Genomic DNA, 18,530 nt, shown 5'->3' with positions numbered 1-18,530 from the left:
TAAATGTAACTGAAGTCTCTTGTGTAACAAAAGCCTTTTAACATGCTTTTCATTGCTAATCATCTCCTGTAAAGCCACTTGGCTTTCTTCATGCCTCAGTTAGTATGGAGAGCTTGACTGGGCCATATGGCACTCTGGCTAACCCTATCCTATGGGTGGTCAGGCAAAACCTGGTGGATTGCTTGCCAATTCAAGAGTACAAACTGGTACTAAACAGACAACCAGAGTTTGAGCTAGACAGTGTTCTTCTGACAATATTGGTTTCAGTTTAGAGTTCATGTATCACTGCAGACAAACTGAAGCTTGAAGAAGCGAAGTGTTAGAGAATTACATTCACGGTCCTTCGTTTACCTTCGCAGGACTATTGAGACAGATTATCAGAGCTACTGTATCACATGTAGGTGAGGAGTTCAAGTTCACTCTACTGAGCCCATGTACTCAGTTGGTGATTTTTATAACCCAAGGAAACAGAGATGAATAAATATTGCAAAAATCACAACAATCTGATATTTTGGGGTGGCTAATTTGTATGTATGTGTGAGGACCTTGTGTCTTATCATGTGTGACCAATGCTGACAATCAATATCTGCTGCAACCATGGAACCCAATTTTAAATGTGCATGGGATATCAGTTAATAACATTCAAAAACTAAAACAAACAAAAACCCTGAATGAACTAGTGCCTTCATTTTTGTGAACCATCAGTAATGTCGCCCGATTCTTATGACCTTCCGTTGGAATAGCCTAAATGCAGCTCTGTACATTAATCTCTGTAGGGTTTCAACTATGAATTTTACCCAACAACAGTTTTGTGCCCATTGATCAAATGTGTTGCAATGACAAATAAAGCAAAAACCTTGCTGTAAATAGATTAAGCCAAATTGAGACTTTAGTGTGGTTCTCGGGGATGTGTCCTGGGCTGCATCTTGAGACGCTGCAGACGGAACGGTCTGGCTGGCCATCTGGGAACATGTCCATACGTTCTGGGACATAGAGGCTCAGCAGCAGGATCAAAACGAAAGGCTGTATGCTGTAACGGTTGGATATTGCTTACATGGTCAACAAAGGGTAGCAGGACAGGAGGGCGGCATGGAACAGAGGTGAGAGAATGGTGGTAGAAGGCAGGTATAATGATGGGCGTGACACTGAACAAAGAGTGCCAGGTGTTAGGTCGTTCCTCAGGAAAACCCGCTGAGAAATGTCCAGTGCTGTGAATCTCTGTGGATCTTTGTGGTTCCTTTTCATGTTTGATCATTTCCTGCATTTTCTTCACCAGGACCACCCTCACGTGGTAGAGCTTCCTGTAGTTCTGATAGTGCGTCAAAAAATCTACCAGTGATGTTTTCCCCTCCACGAATTTTTGAAAAAGTATCTGTTGTTGGAAATAATTACAGTTTCAGTACAGGTGCACATTTAGAATGACAACAATTCATTATAATTGCATATATTCAATGCCATTATTACAATTTTGTCCCAACCAAAACGTTTCAGCACACAGATTATTTATGCCTGTTTGTGCGCAGCGGCAGCCTCTAAACGTGTACAGTTCTTGCATTCTCCTTTCCCATCAACAGTGCTTGCCCACCACTGACTGTTGTTAATTTGTTTGTTAATCCAACTAAAAGGTCTACTCTAGACAGTGTAAAAGCTCTGGACACATCTCTTTCCAGGGCACAGGAAGCGGCAGGCATAGCACTTGCATTCATTGGGCAAATGAACAGCAAAGCATTATATCAAATCATGATCCAACATTGAACCGTTCATGTACAATTGTACAGTGTCACTCAGAATACCACCATCGATCCTTACCTCACACTCCTCCTCAGTATGTGTTATCTTTTTCAGGAGAGATTGCTGAGCAGCATGGATGGTGTAGCTTTCTTCTAAAATTATGAATGTGTAATTAACAATGTGTAGTTAAAACTTAAACTAAAGTTGACGTATTTGGAGAGAGAGATATGTGTATACATATACAAACTGAAGATATGAAAACTCACCAAGTTGGTCTTGTTTGGCTTGGATGATGCTGACAAGGTTTTTCTTTTCTTGGTACTTTATTCCAAGAAGCAACTTAGTATTTCTAAAAGCTGGTTTCTGGGAAAGGCTGGACTCTGCCAATATGTGATTTGAAGCTAGCATGTTCTCTATAGCGCTCTTCAGTCCCTGAAACTGATAATTATACATGCAGTAACTAATGATGAGATAATAAAGATCACATACATTTTTGAAAGGTTTCTTTACATACTGTAAGTAGTTCATAATACTTTAAGACCTGGTAGAAAGGAAGGAAATCACATACCTAAAAAAGAGAACAAGAAAACCGAGCAACATGCTAAATTACAACACCAATTGTTTCATTTCGTTTGTATTTCTCACCTTCTGGCTGTATCTTATTATTTGATTTAGTTTCCCTTCATCCTCAAGAAGTTCCCGGAGTTCGATGATCCTCAAAACATCAAAATGAGCTGGTAATGTCATCCCCTCTCACTTTTACAAGTAGCAAAGCTACAGTTGCTTAGTTTCTACCCTTTCCCAAAGCCCACTTTCTTTAACGGGTGCGTGCCGGATGCTCATTAGTGTGCCTGGTTCTCTCCAATTTTGTTGTCATTCAGAGATGTGGCCAATACATTTTAGCTAGATGGCAAATGGGCGGGCCTCTATGCATTTTTAAGGAGTAGATGATGCAGGGGCAGGGCTTGTACTACTGCCAAAGAAATGAAGAGATCTCAAATCTCAAAAAGCCCCTGCTTTTTGAGATTTGACCCCTTTCAAAGAGATTTGAAAGGGGTCCCCTTCAGCCCCCCCCCTCTGGGGGGGGGCTGAAGGGGTGGCTTACCGGAGGTTCACATTGACCTTATCATATCTCAGTTATCACCTGGGCTTCTGGCCACTGCAGTGTGCAGTGTGACTTTGGTGTCAAATGTCCTATCATTCTATTCACCATTATGTATATACACTACACTGTATGTATATGCATGTATGTATGTATGTATGTATGTATGTATGTATGTATGTATGTATGTATGTATGTATGTATGTATGTATGTATGTATGTATGTATGTACGTATGTATGTATGTATGTATGTATGTATGTATGTATGTATGTATGTATGTATGTATGTATGTATGTATGTATACGTACGTACGTACGTACGTATGTATGTTTGTATGTATGTATGTATGTATGTATGTGTGCATATACATATACATATATATATATATATATATATATATATATATATATATATATATATACTGTATATACTGACTTCTCACCCCGTCTGACCACCCCCACGGAGTGACTACTCCCAGTCACTCCCAACATACCACCCATATCCCTTACATCGCCCCCTGCTGGCCGGGCGGACCTCTTACCCCTATTCCCACTGCAGTTTCACCTGTCACTTCTCCCAATATTCATTCACAATATTTAATCCCCGTTCAATTTGAAAAAAAGAAAGAATTCTTAACAACCACAAGGGCCCCGGAATGAATTCCAACAACCTAATCTATCCTAATTTATCCACCCACACCAACCCAACAAAAAATACCCCAATCCATATTGAAGTCTCCCTTCTGAATATTAGGTCGCTCAATGAAAAGTAATTTCTTTGTAACTATTGTATTACTTCAAATAACATCGACATTTTTCTGCTAACTGAGACATGGGTGAAAAATTATGAATTCAGTCTCCTTAACCAGGCCTCCCCTCCTAATTACTCTTACCTACAGAACACCAGGCCCGCTGGCCGTGGTGGTGGTGTTGCTGCTATTTTTAATAATAAGCTCAGGGGAAAGACACCAAATGACAGGGGAATACAATAAAAAAAAATATTCCCCTGTCATTTGGTGTCTTCCCCTCATTTGAGTACTTGGCATTTTCTATTAAGCACCAACCCACACTGTTTATCCTAGTTTACCGTCCTCCCCAACCCAATAGCTTCTTCATCACTGAGTTCTCTGATCTGCTTTCCCTATCCATGCCCAACTACGACAGGGTGACTCTGCTCGGGAACTACAACGTCCATATCTGCTGCCCCAATAATCCACTGGCAAGAGAATTCCTCACCCTAATACAATCTTTCGATTTTATAATTCAGCCAACTGGCCCTATACCCATGACAAAGGTCACATCCTTGACCTTGTGATTTCTACTGGCATGAGCATTGTCAACCTAGTAACCAACGCGACCTCGGAGTGGTCATCATCATTTTTGATATGCTGATTGCTCCACCCCCCCCCCCCCCCCCAGTAAATTACGGGCTCCCTTTCGCTCTCGCATCATTAACCCTTCAACCTCCGCCAAATTCAGTTCTATGTTTATCTCCTCTGCCACTCCTCCTGCCCTCTCTCACTCTACTGACAATCAGCTCAACTACTTTATCAGCATCTGCCTAACTACCCTTGACCTTGTCGCTCCATTTAAAACCCGTACCAACACACCCAACGTCACCTCACCCTGGCTCAATGATCACACCCGCGCACTTAAAAGAGAACTTAGAAAATCTGTACGGAAATGGAAAGCCACAAAATTACACGTGTTCTACGAAATCATGAAAGATCTCATGAAATCTTACAATAATTCAGTTAAAGATGCCAGAGCAAAGTACTTCTCCAATCTCATTGCCAAGAACTATCAAAACTCCAGAACTCTCTTTAGGACCCCCCCCCCCAAACCCCAATTTGCTTGCTTCCCCTGAGAGGTGTGAGGAGTTTTTACATTTTTTTTCAAACAAAATAGATGTAATTAGATCCCAGCTGGTCACCTCACAGTCTCCTCTGCCCCCCTTCCGAGAACCAGATGCAGCCACAAGCTACCCCATGGCCTCCTTTTCCTCTTTCAACCAGATATAACTTTCAACCCTCCAGAACACAATAGCCCACATGAAGTCCACCTCGTGTCCCCTAGATCCAGTGTTGGGGAAGCTACTTTGAAAGCGTAGCTTGTAAAACTACAAGTAGTTCACCATGGCAGTAGCTTGATTAAGCTACATTTCTACCCCTGGAGGAATGTAGCTTGTAAAGCTACAGCTACATAGAAAAAGTATCTCTACTCCCCCCCCCCAGCGTTAAATTGAGAATGTACATGAAACAAAATATAATATCCTACAAAAAAGTCACTTGCCAGCAGAAATATGCCTCTCAACTGAGTTTTATTTAAAAAAGGTTGACATTTTCTTTAGCAAACATCTGTGTTCCTAAAGATGACCGCTCATCAACCCTTGGGCTTGTGATGGACATTTTCCTCAAACTGTATTTTTGCCAAGGACATAAATGAGTGGTCAATAATATTACCATAAATAAAATACTAATGCATACTAGTCCAGTAGACACGATGGAGAACACATGCTGTGTAAATTCTTTATGTTTTTTGGGGGGTTTATGACCTCAATTACACCCAAAAAATCTGAACTTTGAACATTCAGTGGATTTTCTGTGGTCTAGGGTTTTCTGAATAATTAGGCTGAAAAGTAATCTGAGCTTGGCCCTTCGGCAGTGAGGTCACAGCCGATTAATCCCGCCCACTCTCCTCCTCGCCCCTCCCCTCCCCTATCCTTTCCTTTGGGGGGGGCTGAGCAGAGGCGATGATTGACAGGCAAAATCCCTCACCAGCGACACCCGCAGGCAAAGATTTCTTTTTTCATTGCAGTTGAAAAGGCTTTAGAAATGTGAGAGAAAAACACCTGCCATGGATCAATGGAGTGGCACTTTTTGTTAAAACTTTCTATACACGTTTGAAGGACCATGACAAAGACTTTTAATGGTAAAACTGAACGTCATGAAACCTTTAAAGAGGGAGAGTGGTTAGTCATCATCCCTCTGAACTTTATTTTATTTTAATAATATAGTAAGTAGGAAAGCTGAGAGGAAACAATTTGTAACCCATTTTCGAAAATTGCTTTAAAAGTCAAGTGTATTATTGTTATTATTTCCATGACCATCTCTGCACTTTTGTCTACTTTCTACTTCACTTTCTCAACTTTCAAAATCAAAGTGATGGCTTTGAACTTTTCAAAGCGTTAAAGACAATCGGAAACGGTGAGAAGAATTGTCATGTTGACATCATCCACCGGTCATTACTCATAAGCTTAAAAAACACGGGCTCAGACAGATTTTTCCAGGCCCAGTCATAAAGCACGTATCCGCCACTGTTTGGTACCTGGTTTAACAAGGTTTGAATACCTGTCTGGCAGTGTCTTTATTAGAGTGTTAATGTCAAAGGGCATTTGGGAAACCCAGCCATGGCTCTTATCATGTTAAGTCATTTATGGTTCTCTGCAGTGACGTTTCTGGGGTCCTTGAGGGGGTTCCAGGGGGTCCCTAGCTAAATTGCTTAATAGCCTCAAAATATGTTTAACCTAACCACTTTAAACCTATTTTATACATCAGCATACAACAATGGACAGCAGGCATCTTGATGAGAGTGCCTGTTGTGAATATGAACAGTGTGGATAATTCAATATCATGATGATGAGTGTCTTGCTATTTCAAAGGGGGTTCCGTTCTGGTACAAGAACACAGCAACCAATGGTAAATCAAAAATGAATATATTCATTTAATGTTATTGCCTAAAATTGTAGCTTGTAAATTGAGTAGCTAAGCTAAAAAAATTACCCAAAAAGTAGCTTAATTACTTAGAGGTACACAAATATGAATGTAGCTCAACTACCGCAAGCTACAGCAAAATGTAGCTAAGCTACATAGCTCAGCTATATGTAGCTTAATGCGCCCCAACACTGCCTAAATGTCATTCCCACCAGCCTTCTGAAGGAGATCCTACCCACCGTCAGTCCCCATATTCTATCAATAGCGAACAGCTCACTGTCCTCTGGGTCCGTTCCCACCCATTTTAAAACTGCACTAGTCACTCCCCTCCTCAAAAAAGCAAACCTTGACCCCTCCGCCATGAATAACTACAGACCTATATCCAAACTATCCTTTCTGTCCAAAGTTGTAGAAAAGGTAGTTTTCACTCAGCTCGTGGGCCATCTGAGTGGAAACTGCCTTTTTGTCTCCATAGCACGGAAACGGCTCTCCTGAAAGTTGTCAATGACCTCCTCATGGCCGCAGATTTAGGAAACTGTTCCATCCTTGTCCTACTGGACTTGACTGCTGCCTTCGACACGATCGACCACGCGGTCCTGATCAGCCGGCTGGAAAACTGGGTGGGCATTTCAGGCACCGCCCTTGAGTGGTTTAGATCATACTTATCCGGCAGATTTGTTTCCATTGGCATTGGTGATGCAACCTCATCCTTAGCCCCCCAACATTCCGGTGTCCCCCAAGGTTCGATCCTTGGCCCCATCCTCTTCTCCCTCTATATGCTTCCCCTTGGTAACATCATCCGTAGTCACAACATCCAATTTCACTGCTATGCCGATGACACCCAATTATATCTCCCCATCAGTCCAAACGACTCCTCCAGCATACCCAAACTTCACGCATGCCTAGCTGACATCAAACTCTGGATGTGTGACAATTTCCTACAACTGAATGACTCTAAATCCGAGGTTCTAGTATTTGGCCCGCCCCAGCAAAGAGCCCTGCTGGGTCTAAACCTGGGCTCTTTAGCTCCAAACCTGAAGCCCTCCGTAAGGAACCTGGGGGTCACCCTTGATCCTGACCTCAATTTTGAAGGCCATGTAAAAAAGGTCATTCAGATATCCTTCTACCACCTCAGAAACATCGTGAAAATCAAGCCCTTCCTATCCACCCCCGATTTAACTAAAGTAATTCATGCATTCATCTATTCACGCCTTGACTACTGTAACTCCCTATATTCCTATCTTTCCAACAAATCAATTCAACGGTTACAACTGGTCCAGAACGCTGCCGCCCGGGTCCTGACCGGCACTAGAAAGTATGATCATATTTCACCAATTCTAGCATCCCTACATTGGCTCCCATGAATCACTTTCAGAATTGATTTTAAAATTGTATTAATTACCTTTAAGGCATCTCTGGTCTGGCCCCTTCATACATCTCCGACTTACTTGAGCCAAATAAACCAGAGCGCAATTTGAGGTCCTCAGACAAAGCTCTACTCGAAATCCCATTCTCCCATAAAAAAACAAAAGGTGATCGGGCCTTCGCTTTTAGAGGCCCGACTCTCTGGAATGCCCTCCCCTTAGAGATCAGGCTTGCAGAGTCTGTGCCCCGGTTCAAATCCCTCCTGAAAACCCACTTATATAGAGTCGCTTTTATTACCTAAAGACTTTTACCCATTGTGTCCTACTGTATTGCTGCATAATTTTTAGCTTTTAATGTTTTCATATTTTTGTGCTCTCCTACTGTATGGTGTATTTTGAGCAGTGTAACCGCTCCTATAAGTGGGTTTAGGACCCATCCGTGGCGAAAGTTTTTCTTTCCGTCGTGAAAATTTGTCTTTCGCTGTGACGCCATGCTGTGGAAAACACGCCCATAGGCTAAGCTCTGCAGGACGTGCTGTGATTGGCTAGCGAGACACATGATGAAATTAACTTCAAACTTCGCAGACGCGCTGTGATTGGCTAGCGAGACGCATGATGAAATTAATAATAATGTAAAAAATGTAAGCACGTCACTTCGCTGTGATTGGCTACCGAGATGCATGATGAAATTAATAACTCATAAATAGCACCGCTCACTTCACACTGGGTGTGATTTTTGGGCGGTGTAGCCGCCCCTATAAGTGGGGTTGGGACATCTCATTAGTATTAGTTTCCTGCACTGTGATTGGCCCAGCTGGCCCAGTTAGCTGTACTGTGATTGGCTGACTCTATTGGCTGACTCTATTCAGCACTGTGATTGGCTAGCGAGACACATGATGACATTAATAACCTATAAATAAGATTATGGACTTCCAAAAATCAGTTTTTTTGGAAGTGAGCTTCCATCACTATGATGACCAATAAAGATTATTTTCAATAAATGTATTTCTTTTTTGAAGTGAACTTCCATCACTATGATGACCACTGTGATGACCACACCGCCCACTTCACACTGGGTGTGATTTTTTATTATCTCTGTGAAGCACTTTGTAACCTTGTTTCGAAAGGTGCTATATAAATAAAGCTTTATTTATATATATATATATATATATATATATATATATATATATATATATATATATATATATGTATGTATATATGTATGTATGTATGTGTGTATGTGTGTATATGTATATATATATATATATATATACTTTTGTATAGCACCTGACGAAGCTCACGGCGAAACGCGTCGTGCTAATAAAATACTATAATGCAGTAGTTGTCCATCTGTTCCCTGGAGTGTGCAGTCCCTTCCTTGAAGGTCTATTCCCTTTTTTACAATATATATATATATATATATATACCGTATATGCACGCCTGCACACACACACACACACACACACACACACACACACACACACACACACACACACACACACACACACACACACACACACACACACACACACACTGTAGATGCTGTAGATACTGTATGTAATATGTGTATCTAATATATAGAGCATAATTATATACCGTATATACAGCATATTGTCTGTATACGAATGCTGTTTACATTTTTAATGAATTCTAAAGTAGGCTACTGGGGTTGAGCCTAAAAATATCATCTACCTCGCAAGTAAACACTGAAAGCTTCCCTCAAAATAACCCTCCCTGACCAGAGTTAATCCTTAAGACTAGTGATCTTATCCTTGGCTCATCAGAGTCAGCAGTGAAAGTCCTGCCTTGAGACACAAAGGAGTTTCCCTACTCAAGTATAAGAGGACAGCATGCAGATAACCCACGCTTGCCTCCAATTTGGAACCCTACAGTTATGTGTAAGTAAAATAAGAAAAATACATTTATTTGAAATGTGTCTTTTGTTACATTATCTAATCTATGGGAAATCAAGTAAGCTCGTACAGACAATTACACTTTTATGTTGACAGGAATCTGAAGGGAGGTCATTTTCTTGTTTGAGGATGCCATGATTGAATTTGAGGATGTTTTTATATAGTTAGAAATTATAAAGACTTTCCGTGCAAAATCTTTACTTTGCACCTGAAAGCTTTTCCCAGGTTACATAAGAAGCTTTTCAGTTCTGTTCTGTTCTGTTCTGTACTGTACTTGAGGCAGCAGCATGTAATGGCAATGAGACATTGAAGGCCAGGAGGCGTTGCTACAACATCATCTCATTGTCAGTCAAACGTTTTTGTTTATTTGATCTATGCCATTGGTTCCCAAACGTTTTAGTTTGAGACCCAAAAGAGAAATTAATTGTCTCCCCGTGACCCAAAATAGTGAAAATAGAAGATCTACAACGCGTTGCGATGTAGATTGGCTATTTTCACTCATTCTTAAACATTTGTTTTAAAATGTATGGAATTTCTTAGATTTTTGGCATTTATTTATGAAAATATTTCGAAATATTTCTGAATTTGTTTTTAATTCACAAAAGGTTTAGATTTTTCTTTTTTTTTGGGGGGGGGGGTGGGTGCTTTGTTACATTTTATTAAAAACTAAATGTAGGAAATGAAAAGAATAAAGGGGATATTTACTCGCGACCCATAAAAATGGACCTGCGACCCACAAATGGGTCCCGACTAGGGGTGGGACGATATGGGTACCTCACGATACGATATATATCACGATATTAGGCCCACGATAACAATATATATCACGATATTCGATATATTGCGATATCACGATATTCGATATATATTGCAAGAAATTTCACCAACGATATATCACGATATCTGAAAATATCGATATATTGCGATATCACGATATATTGCATGAAAATTCACCAACGATATATCACGATAGTCCTTGTATTCAATTCATAAACACATAAAATAGCACATCATTACACAAATACAGAGTAGGAAAAACAACGTATCACAAACTTAAACTTTTTTTATTTTTTATTATCGATATTCTCCGGCAGTGTATCGATTATTTATCGCGGGAGAAAGTATCGCGATATATCGAGATATCGATATATCGTCCCACCCCTAGTCCCGACCCACTGTTTGGGAACCACTGATGTCATCGATCGTAGTACATAGTTCTCATCGGATGCCTGTTTCATTCCAGCATTATATGATGTGCCGTTTGGTTCTTGCAAGACACTGGCTTCTGTGACACCAATGCTATTCCAACCGTGAGGGAACAGGGACTAATAGCTACCATGAACGCTCACGCAGTGTGCGGGGCAGAGCTGGACTCTGAGTGTAATGCAGAGTTGGCGGATATGGTGGCGGCCATGAAAATGGCCTCCAACCAGGCGACCCCACCGAATGGCTACAGGTCCGGCGCGCCAAGGAGCACACCTCAGCGCCCCCGCCTCTCAGACAGGAAGATGTCACTCCAGGAGCGAAGTAATCGTATGGCCAGGCAGCCCACCATTGAGACGAGGCGCGTATCCATCACCGCTGCAGAGGTGAGAGTTCTGTATAGCTCATGGAAACATCAACGTGTGACATTAATTAAAGTGTTACACATTTACTCATGAGCTACTTTACTGGATTAATTAAACCTTTCCACTCCCCAGGGTTGTGTTCAGCTCAACCAGTACAAGTTGAAGGATAACATCGGAAAGGTAATCAAAATGTATCTGAAGCAGAAGTACAGTACAATTATCTGGCTGAAAGATATTTAACATTATTCATTAACCTTTGGGCATTTTACACCCATAGGGCTCATATGGTGTGGTAAAATTAGCTTACAATGAAGATTCCGAAGAGTACTATGTAAGTTACAGCCTACTTTATGTAGCTTTGTGCATTCTTTGACCAATAGTGTACTTGTAATGTTGTTACTTACTATAGCTACCTCATATTCTTTAGGCAATGAAAGTCGTTTCAAAAAAGAAGTTGATGAGGCATTGTGGATTTTTACGTGAGTGAGAATTTACTTTTGTAATACTTTTAAAGAATATTCAAATATAGCCCCTGAGTCCTGGCCCTGATGTGTGTCTGTGTGTGACATTTTAGGACGCCCCCCTCCTCAAGGACCAAGTGCACAGCGGGATCAGCCACCTAAAACTGCAGGGCCACTAGATAAAGTGTACCAGGAGATCGCCATCCTGAAAAAACTAAACCATCCTAATGTTGTTAAATTAATTGAGGTAAAATGACTCAACACTTACAGGCTTTTCCTATTCTAAACTACATTGTGTTGAATGTAGAATGATAAACTCTTACAACGCAATCATAATGTGTTTCACCTTTAAAAAAAAAAAGTCTGTAGTTGGTCAATATATTGTTGTAGGTCTACTGCTTAAAGAACATTACACATTTTTATTTCATAGCCTTTGTGTTCATTGAAATGGATCATTAACCACTCACATTTTTGCAGGTGCTTGATGATCCTAATGAAGACAGTCTCCACATGGGTAGGGCTTCATTCACATCTTTCTTGTTGACATTCATCTTGCATTATTTGAAGGAGTCACTGTTTGAGGAGTCATTACATTTTGTTTATTTACCCTCTAGCTTTCGAGCTGGTGATTAAAGGGTATGTTTTTTACTTATGCATGTGTTCTTTCCATGTTTATATTAGACATTTGCAGAATGCAAGACATAATGTATGGCATAGTGATACTGTAGGTCCTATGGGATGTGGTAGCTGCAGTATCTTTGTCTGCCTTCTTTTACATGCTTGTCAGTCCAGTGATGGAGGTGCCCACAGACAGCCCTTTCACAGAAAAGCAGGCTCGTTTTTACTTCAGAGACGTCATCCTGGGAATTGAATACTGTGAGTTTAGAGGCACTGCAAAATCTGATTTGTACCTTGAGCCTCTGGTATAATGTTTAGGCCTACATTATCACACAACCCTTTTGACAAGTGTCGTTTGACAAAAATACTGTATATTTGTGACAAAGTATACATTAGCCTTCAGTAGGCTGTAGTAAAATAAACAACCTTGTTCCTGCTCCCATTCATTATTGTGCGCGTTTTCATTTTTCATCTCCAGTGCACTTCCAGAAGATCATCCACAGAGACATCAAGCCTGACAATCTGTTACTGGGAGAGGACGGTCATGTGAAGATTGCAGACTTTGGTGTCAGTAACGAGTTTGAGGGAACTGATGCCCATCTGTCCAGTTCGGCTGGAACCCCAGCATTCATGGCCCCAGAGGTGATGTCTGAAAATGACCAGAGCTTCAGTGGCAAGGTTAGACAAATCTATTGTTTCTCAGTTGTAAATACGTGAACTGTTTAATAGGAAGTTTAATAAACAATTATTAACGACTAACGATTATTAGTAAACGATTGTGTTTACGAACATTGGGTCAGGGAATGGTGTTCCATGATTTACTATGAACAATAATCCTTGGGCTGTGTTTACCAGGCCTTAGACGTGTGGGCAATGGGAATTACACTGTACTGCTTTGTCTTTGGCAAGGTAAGTAAGAATTACTAAATTACATTTAAATGAAAAATAAATGGACCAAATATATAATAAACATTTATTTAATGATCAATTCATTACAGTGCCCTTTTTATGATGAATTCATTGTTGCGCTGCACAATATGATCAAGAATACGGCTGTGGAGTTTCCAGAAAAGTAAGAGTAACATACATTACATACCTGTACGTTTTTTATAGCCCCCAATTGCATTTTGTTGTGCTTTCTTTATATTGTTATTTGCACAATAGGCTATGACCATAGCATGATCTGTCAGCCTGTTGTGTTGATTGGCATGTCAACATTGACATATTGTATTTGACTCTCTCTGCTGCCAAATGACTATAAAATGAAATATATTAGGCTCTTGCAAATAAGAATTAAGTAGCACTGGTAACATTTCTTGCCAGTTAGCTGTACCGCACAAATTATCTGGTGAATAGGAAACCCTATGTATTCAATTCAGTGTTTTGTTACACAGACCGGTCATAAGTGAGGACTTGAAAGAGTTAATCCAATTGATGCTGGATAAAAACCCTGAAACAAGAATCATCATCCATGAAATAAAGGTAAAACAGGGAGGCAAGTGTGTAATCAAGATTGTTCACATCTTGATTGTAAATGAGCACTCAGGACTTTACTGTGTGTAGACACTCAAATGTTTCTGCCAGTGCTGTCTATGTTGCTTTTCATAGTAAAGTTGTTCTATGGGTGTATGTTGTCGAATTGTCACAGCTCCATCGGTGGATCACAGAGCATGGTTCAGACCCTCTCCCACTGGAGGAGGATCACTGCAGTGTCGTGGAGGTCACTGAAGAGGAAGTCCAGAACTGTGTCAAATTGATCCCCAGTCTTTCTACTGTGGTATGTCAGTCATGCCGATACTGCATTGTGGAAATACTCAAGGCTCAGAAGCTTTAACAACCATATAACATCCAGAACAGGCTAACAGACTTAACGTTTGGTCAAGTTAATAGAGTAACTTTATGATATGGAAATCTTAAACTTAACATTTTGATGCCTAATACAGATCCTGGTTAAATCAATGCTGAGGAAGCGATCATTCAGTAATCCATTTGAGTGTCCACCTAGAAGAGCTGAAAGGTCCATGTCTGCCCCTGGAGGTCTCCTTACGTAAGTACCATGCAAATCCTGGTAAGACAGCGTTGCCTAACTGCCTGCTAAAGGATTAGTTCTCTACCAGAACAAAACAAAAGGTAGCCTCTAGGTTATAAATAGAGAAAGTCAGTTACTAGTCTCACGAGACAGGATCTACTGTGTTTCACTCTATTCAGTCAGTTTACAAACAGTACTATGCTACAGCTCTGTATGTTGTGGCCCATTTTGAACATATGGGAAAAGCAGTAGGCTATAGTGTAATGTATATAATAATAATAATAATAATAAGGGTAATAATAATAATAATAATAAATGTAAAAAATAGATACTGAAGATTAAATACAAATAATAAAAACACAAATCACTCAGCTCCACGTAGCACAAAAGTGGGCATAAAAGAGTGTTTTTAGTTTTTATGTATTGAATGTATGAATTATTTGAGATACCTGCCAGGCAGTCAAGAGTCAACAAACATTTACAAATTCATAGGGACAGGGATATGTGTGTGTGTGTGTGTGTGTGTGTGTGTGTGTGTGTGTGTGTGTGTGTGTGTGTGTGTATATATATATATATATATATATATATATATATATATATATATATATATATATATATATATATATATAAACAAGTATACAATTTGATATAAAACACTGCCAACCCACTGCTGTGATCTATTAATAAGACTGTTGTGATTAAATGCAATCAAGTCCAACAAAACAAGTATGCAACAGTCACCAGTCAGTGTTCATTTAAAAGTTATTTATGGCTCTAATAAGTATAGGTGCAAACACAATATCTATTAGATCACTAACAAGGATTGGCATAAATTGGCTTGGAGTTGTATTGTAAGGGAAATGTACATCAGTGAATAGAGATCTGGTACCATGTCAGTTAAAAAAGAAAGAAAAGAGTAGAAGATTTACACACATTAAAATTGTACTGTTTTAAGGGACGGTCAACAGTTTTATATACAAATCTAGGACTATGTTTATTGGCATTAATTGGATCAAAAACACTTTGCTCTTGCATTTCTAACTAACTGTTGTTATAGGCCATTAAGACCTGCAACTGTTGGTGGTGAACCTGGATATATGCTGTTACAATATAAAATATGTTATTGTCTAAGCTATCATGTCTGTCATTATCTTTGAACACTGCTGTTAGTTTCAATATTCTTGGTGTGGTACAAATGGCTCTTTAAATCCACATCAAGCTTAGATAGCACTTACCCTCTCCTGATACGCTAAATGGGAGCCCCTGTGGAAATGGTTTTGCAGCTTTGTTTTACATTAACAAGCCAGGTTTGTCTGAAGTGCATCTGGGCACTGCTGGAGCAGTGGGAGGCCTGTGCCATAGCTAATTATGCCTCCATGTGAAGTTATGTTGATCCGTAGTCATCCTCGTCCACTCACAGATGTATAACTCATACACTTTAATGTCCAGTCGCCCATTTCACGATAAACAAGATTTACCATTGTGCTGTGTACTATAGTAGCAATATATACTATTGTGAGAATATGCCCCCTTTTCACTTAACACATGAACCCTAGTGTCCCTATACTGGGCTTGTCATAATAGGGGAACATTACGCATAAATAGCCAATCTACAACCTGACAACGCATTGGGTTGTGACGCGGTGTGAGCTTGTAGATCGGTTATTTTCTGGTGTGTAGAGGAAAACAGGAGGGGCCAAGTATAGACCCCAGTCAACATACGGTTTAAGTGGTTGATTTGCCAATAAATACACTTGACAGTTGACAATATCATCCATGTCCTTTTACTGCAGTGGTTCCTGGGACTTGCTTGCTTCATTGAGGTAAGCATTGTGTTGTCTCTCCTTTTGGTCTTGTGTTCTGTAAAGGTTAATTGTATGAAAATAAACAAATTAATTGCACCACACGTACATGACATGCATGTCAGGTATGGCATTCAATACAGTGTTACTCTCATAGCTTCAACAACATAATAGTGCATACTGTGCCATGTCACCCACAGGAAAATCAGTGATGAGGGAAGCAGAGAAGGAGAGTTGGAGGACCTTTGTGAAGCTGATGCTTTTCTGGAGTCCAACTAGAAAGCCTACTCCTACACAGTTTAAAAACTTTATTTTAATTCTATTTTTTTGTTTTTCAGTACAGGACACCTTGACTGTGAAAATGCTTTAATATGTTTGCAGTAGTGATCAAATAATTTGTACTAATGCTGTTCATTCAATGTCCACTCTTATTCCCATCATACTTATTATGCAGAGAATATGATGCATTACTATATTGTGATAGTCTTGATCTTGAATGTGTTTTTTAAACTTGTCATACAGTGTACTTGGACTGGACTGTTTTATATATATACATAAATACATATATGTACCATTATAAAATATGTTTTTGCAAGTTTTCATAAGTGATGCAGATAATACAATTATACACATCTTTTGGGTGTGAATGTATCAAATGTATCGTATAGGTAGAGCTCAGGACTTAGTCGTAGCGTTCTTGTTTCATTGTGCTGAATGTCCAACACTAGATGGCAGGCCTTTATATTATCTACCAGCCTACTCTGTTCTACTCAAAGCTCAGTTCCCCAATGCAAGTCACAGTTCAACACCAGTCTTTCTGCTTGTCATGCTATTTCATTGCTATAAGTATTGCAATGCACATTTTACTAATGACATAACATGTCTTGAAGCTCATATTATAGGCCCTTCCGTAAAAATTCTGAAGTTAATTTGGTGGCTGGTGATGCTAATTACTCATTCAGCAGCACGCAGTGTAAAGGTGCAGGGATGGATTAAGACTCAAGGAGGCCCCTGGGCCAGATATCTCCCGCCACCCCGGGCCCGACCCCTCACTTCCCAGAATGGGAAGTCAGGTGGGCATGCAAACATGCTATTGGTGTTGTAAGAAAACACCTGTTGACATTTTATTGTACCGGATTTACAGTCTATGACCTACAGTATTTACATTATATTTATTTGCATGTACAGTCAAAACAAAATAGTAAAACATTTTATATAGGAGGGTGTATAGGCTGAGGGACCCACATACAGTAATTTATTTATTTTGTTAGGTCAACTATTTTCTAGTGACATTGTACTTATAGAGCTGTCATGTTCTTTCTCAGTTATTTTCCACTAGTTGGCAAGCATTCTTTCTGCAGCTGTTAGACTTAAGAAATTAAGCAGGTCATTACGACCTCTGTCAATAATTACTCACCTGTTTTGCCTTTGATAATTATGTTCTCTATCAGGTCATCATGACCTCTTGTCAATTACACACCTGTTTTGGCTTTGGTAATTATGTGTTTTCTATAAAACAAGGCTAGCACTGAGCCATAAAGCCAAATGCTTTCATGCCTAGAAGTTCATCGCTTGTGAGTACATCTTGTCTCATTGTGCAGTTCATCTGGTTAAAATTACATTGACGTAAATTCATGATGTTCAGAATCAGAATCAGAATCAGTTTTATTGTCACATCACAGGTTTACAAGGTAAAGAAGTGAGTGAAATTCGTTTTTGTACATCGTTCCCATCGCAACGTTAATTTCCATAGAAAGAAGAGGGGGGGGGGGGAGAAGAAGAGGGGTGGGGGGCAAGTGGGAAGGAGATCAAAACAAGAGAGCAACAGAAGGCCAGACAAGTTATCTACATATTTACAAAGTACCTGAGATAATAAAAAACTAAGGTGCCTGAGCATAGCAGCAATGTATGTATACTGTGCATGTTATACTTATACTGTGCATGATATACATATGGACGTTAAGGTGCTTAGAGAAAAAAGAGCACAATAAAAAAGACCAAAAAAAAGTCAGTGCGTTATACATGGGATTAAGGTTCAAAAGGTCAGTGCGTGTCCACCTAGGGTGGACTGACCCTAGTATAATCCGCAAGTAGCTCCATGAGGGAGTGCAGCAAAAAAGTCATTTGTACCTGGTGTAGTCCACAGGTGTGTCCGAGGGGGAGCTAAGTCCAAGTCATTGTCCCTGGTATAATCCACAGGTGTGTTCAGGAAGAGCCAGAAAAGTTTT

The 18,530-nt window shown here is 40.0% G+C and overlaps 1 protein-coding gene across 1 annotated transcript; it reads left to right on the top strand.

Moving 5' to 3' along the window:
- Positions 1-7,062: 7,062 nt before the first annotated feature.
- camkk1b (calcium/calmodulin-dependent protein kinase kinase 1, alpha b) lies at positions 7,063-16,581 on the top strand (the record flags this gene model as incomplete). The annotated part of the gene is made up of 17 exons (XM_080429170.1): positions 7,063-7,196; positions 7,410-7,593; positions 11,147-11,413; positions 11,525-11,572; positions 11,670-11,723; positions 11,820-11,871; positions 11,967-12,100; positions 12,331-12,367; positions 12,468-12,489; positions 12,641-12,729; positions 12,950-13,149; positions 13,327-13,380; positions 13,470-13,543; positions 13,866-13,953; positions 14,120-14,248; positions 14,415-14,518; positions 16,503-16,581. 17 exons carry the CDS (start codon positions 7,063-7,065, stop codon positions 16,579-16,581), a joined length of 1,749 nt encoding a protein of 582 aa, XP_080285296.1.
- Positions 16,582-18,530: the final 1,949 nt, after the last annotated feature.

The sequence above is a fragment of the Gymnoscopelus braueri genome (assembly GCF_963280865.1).
Source record: "Gymnoscopelus braueri genome assembly, chromosome: 5".
Taxonomy (NCBI): domain Eukaryota; kingdom Metazoa; phylum Chordata; class Actinopteri; order Myctophiformes; family Myctophidae; genus Gymnoscopelus; species Gymnoscopelus braueri.
This window is presented reverse-complemented; position numbering and strand designations above follow the sequence as displayed.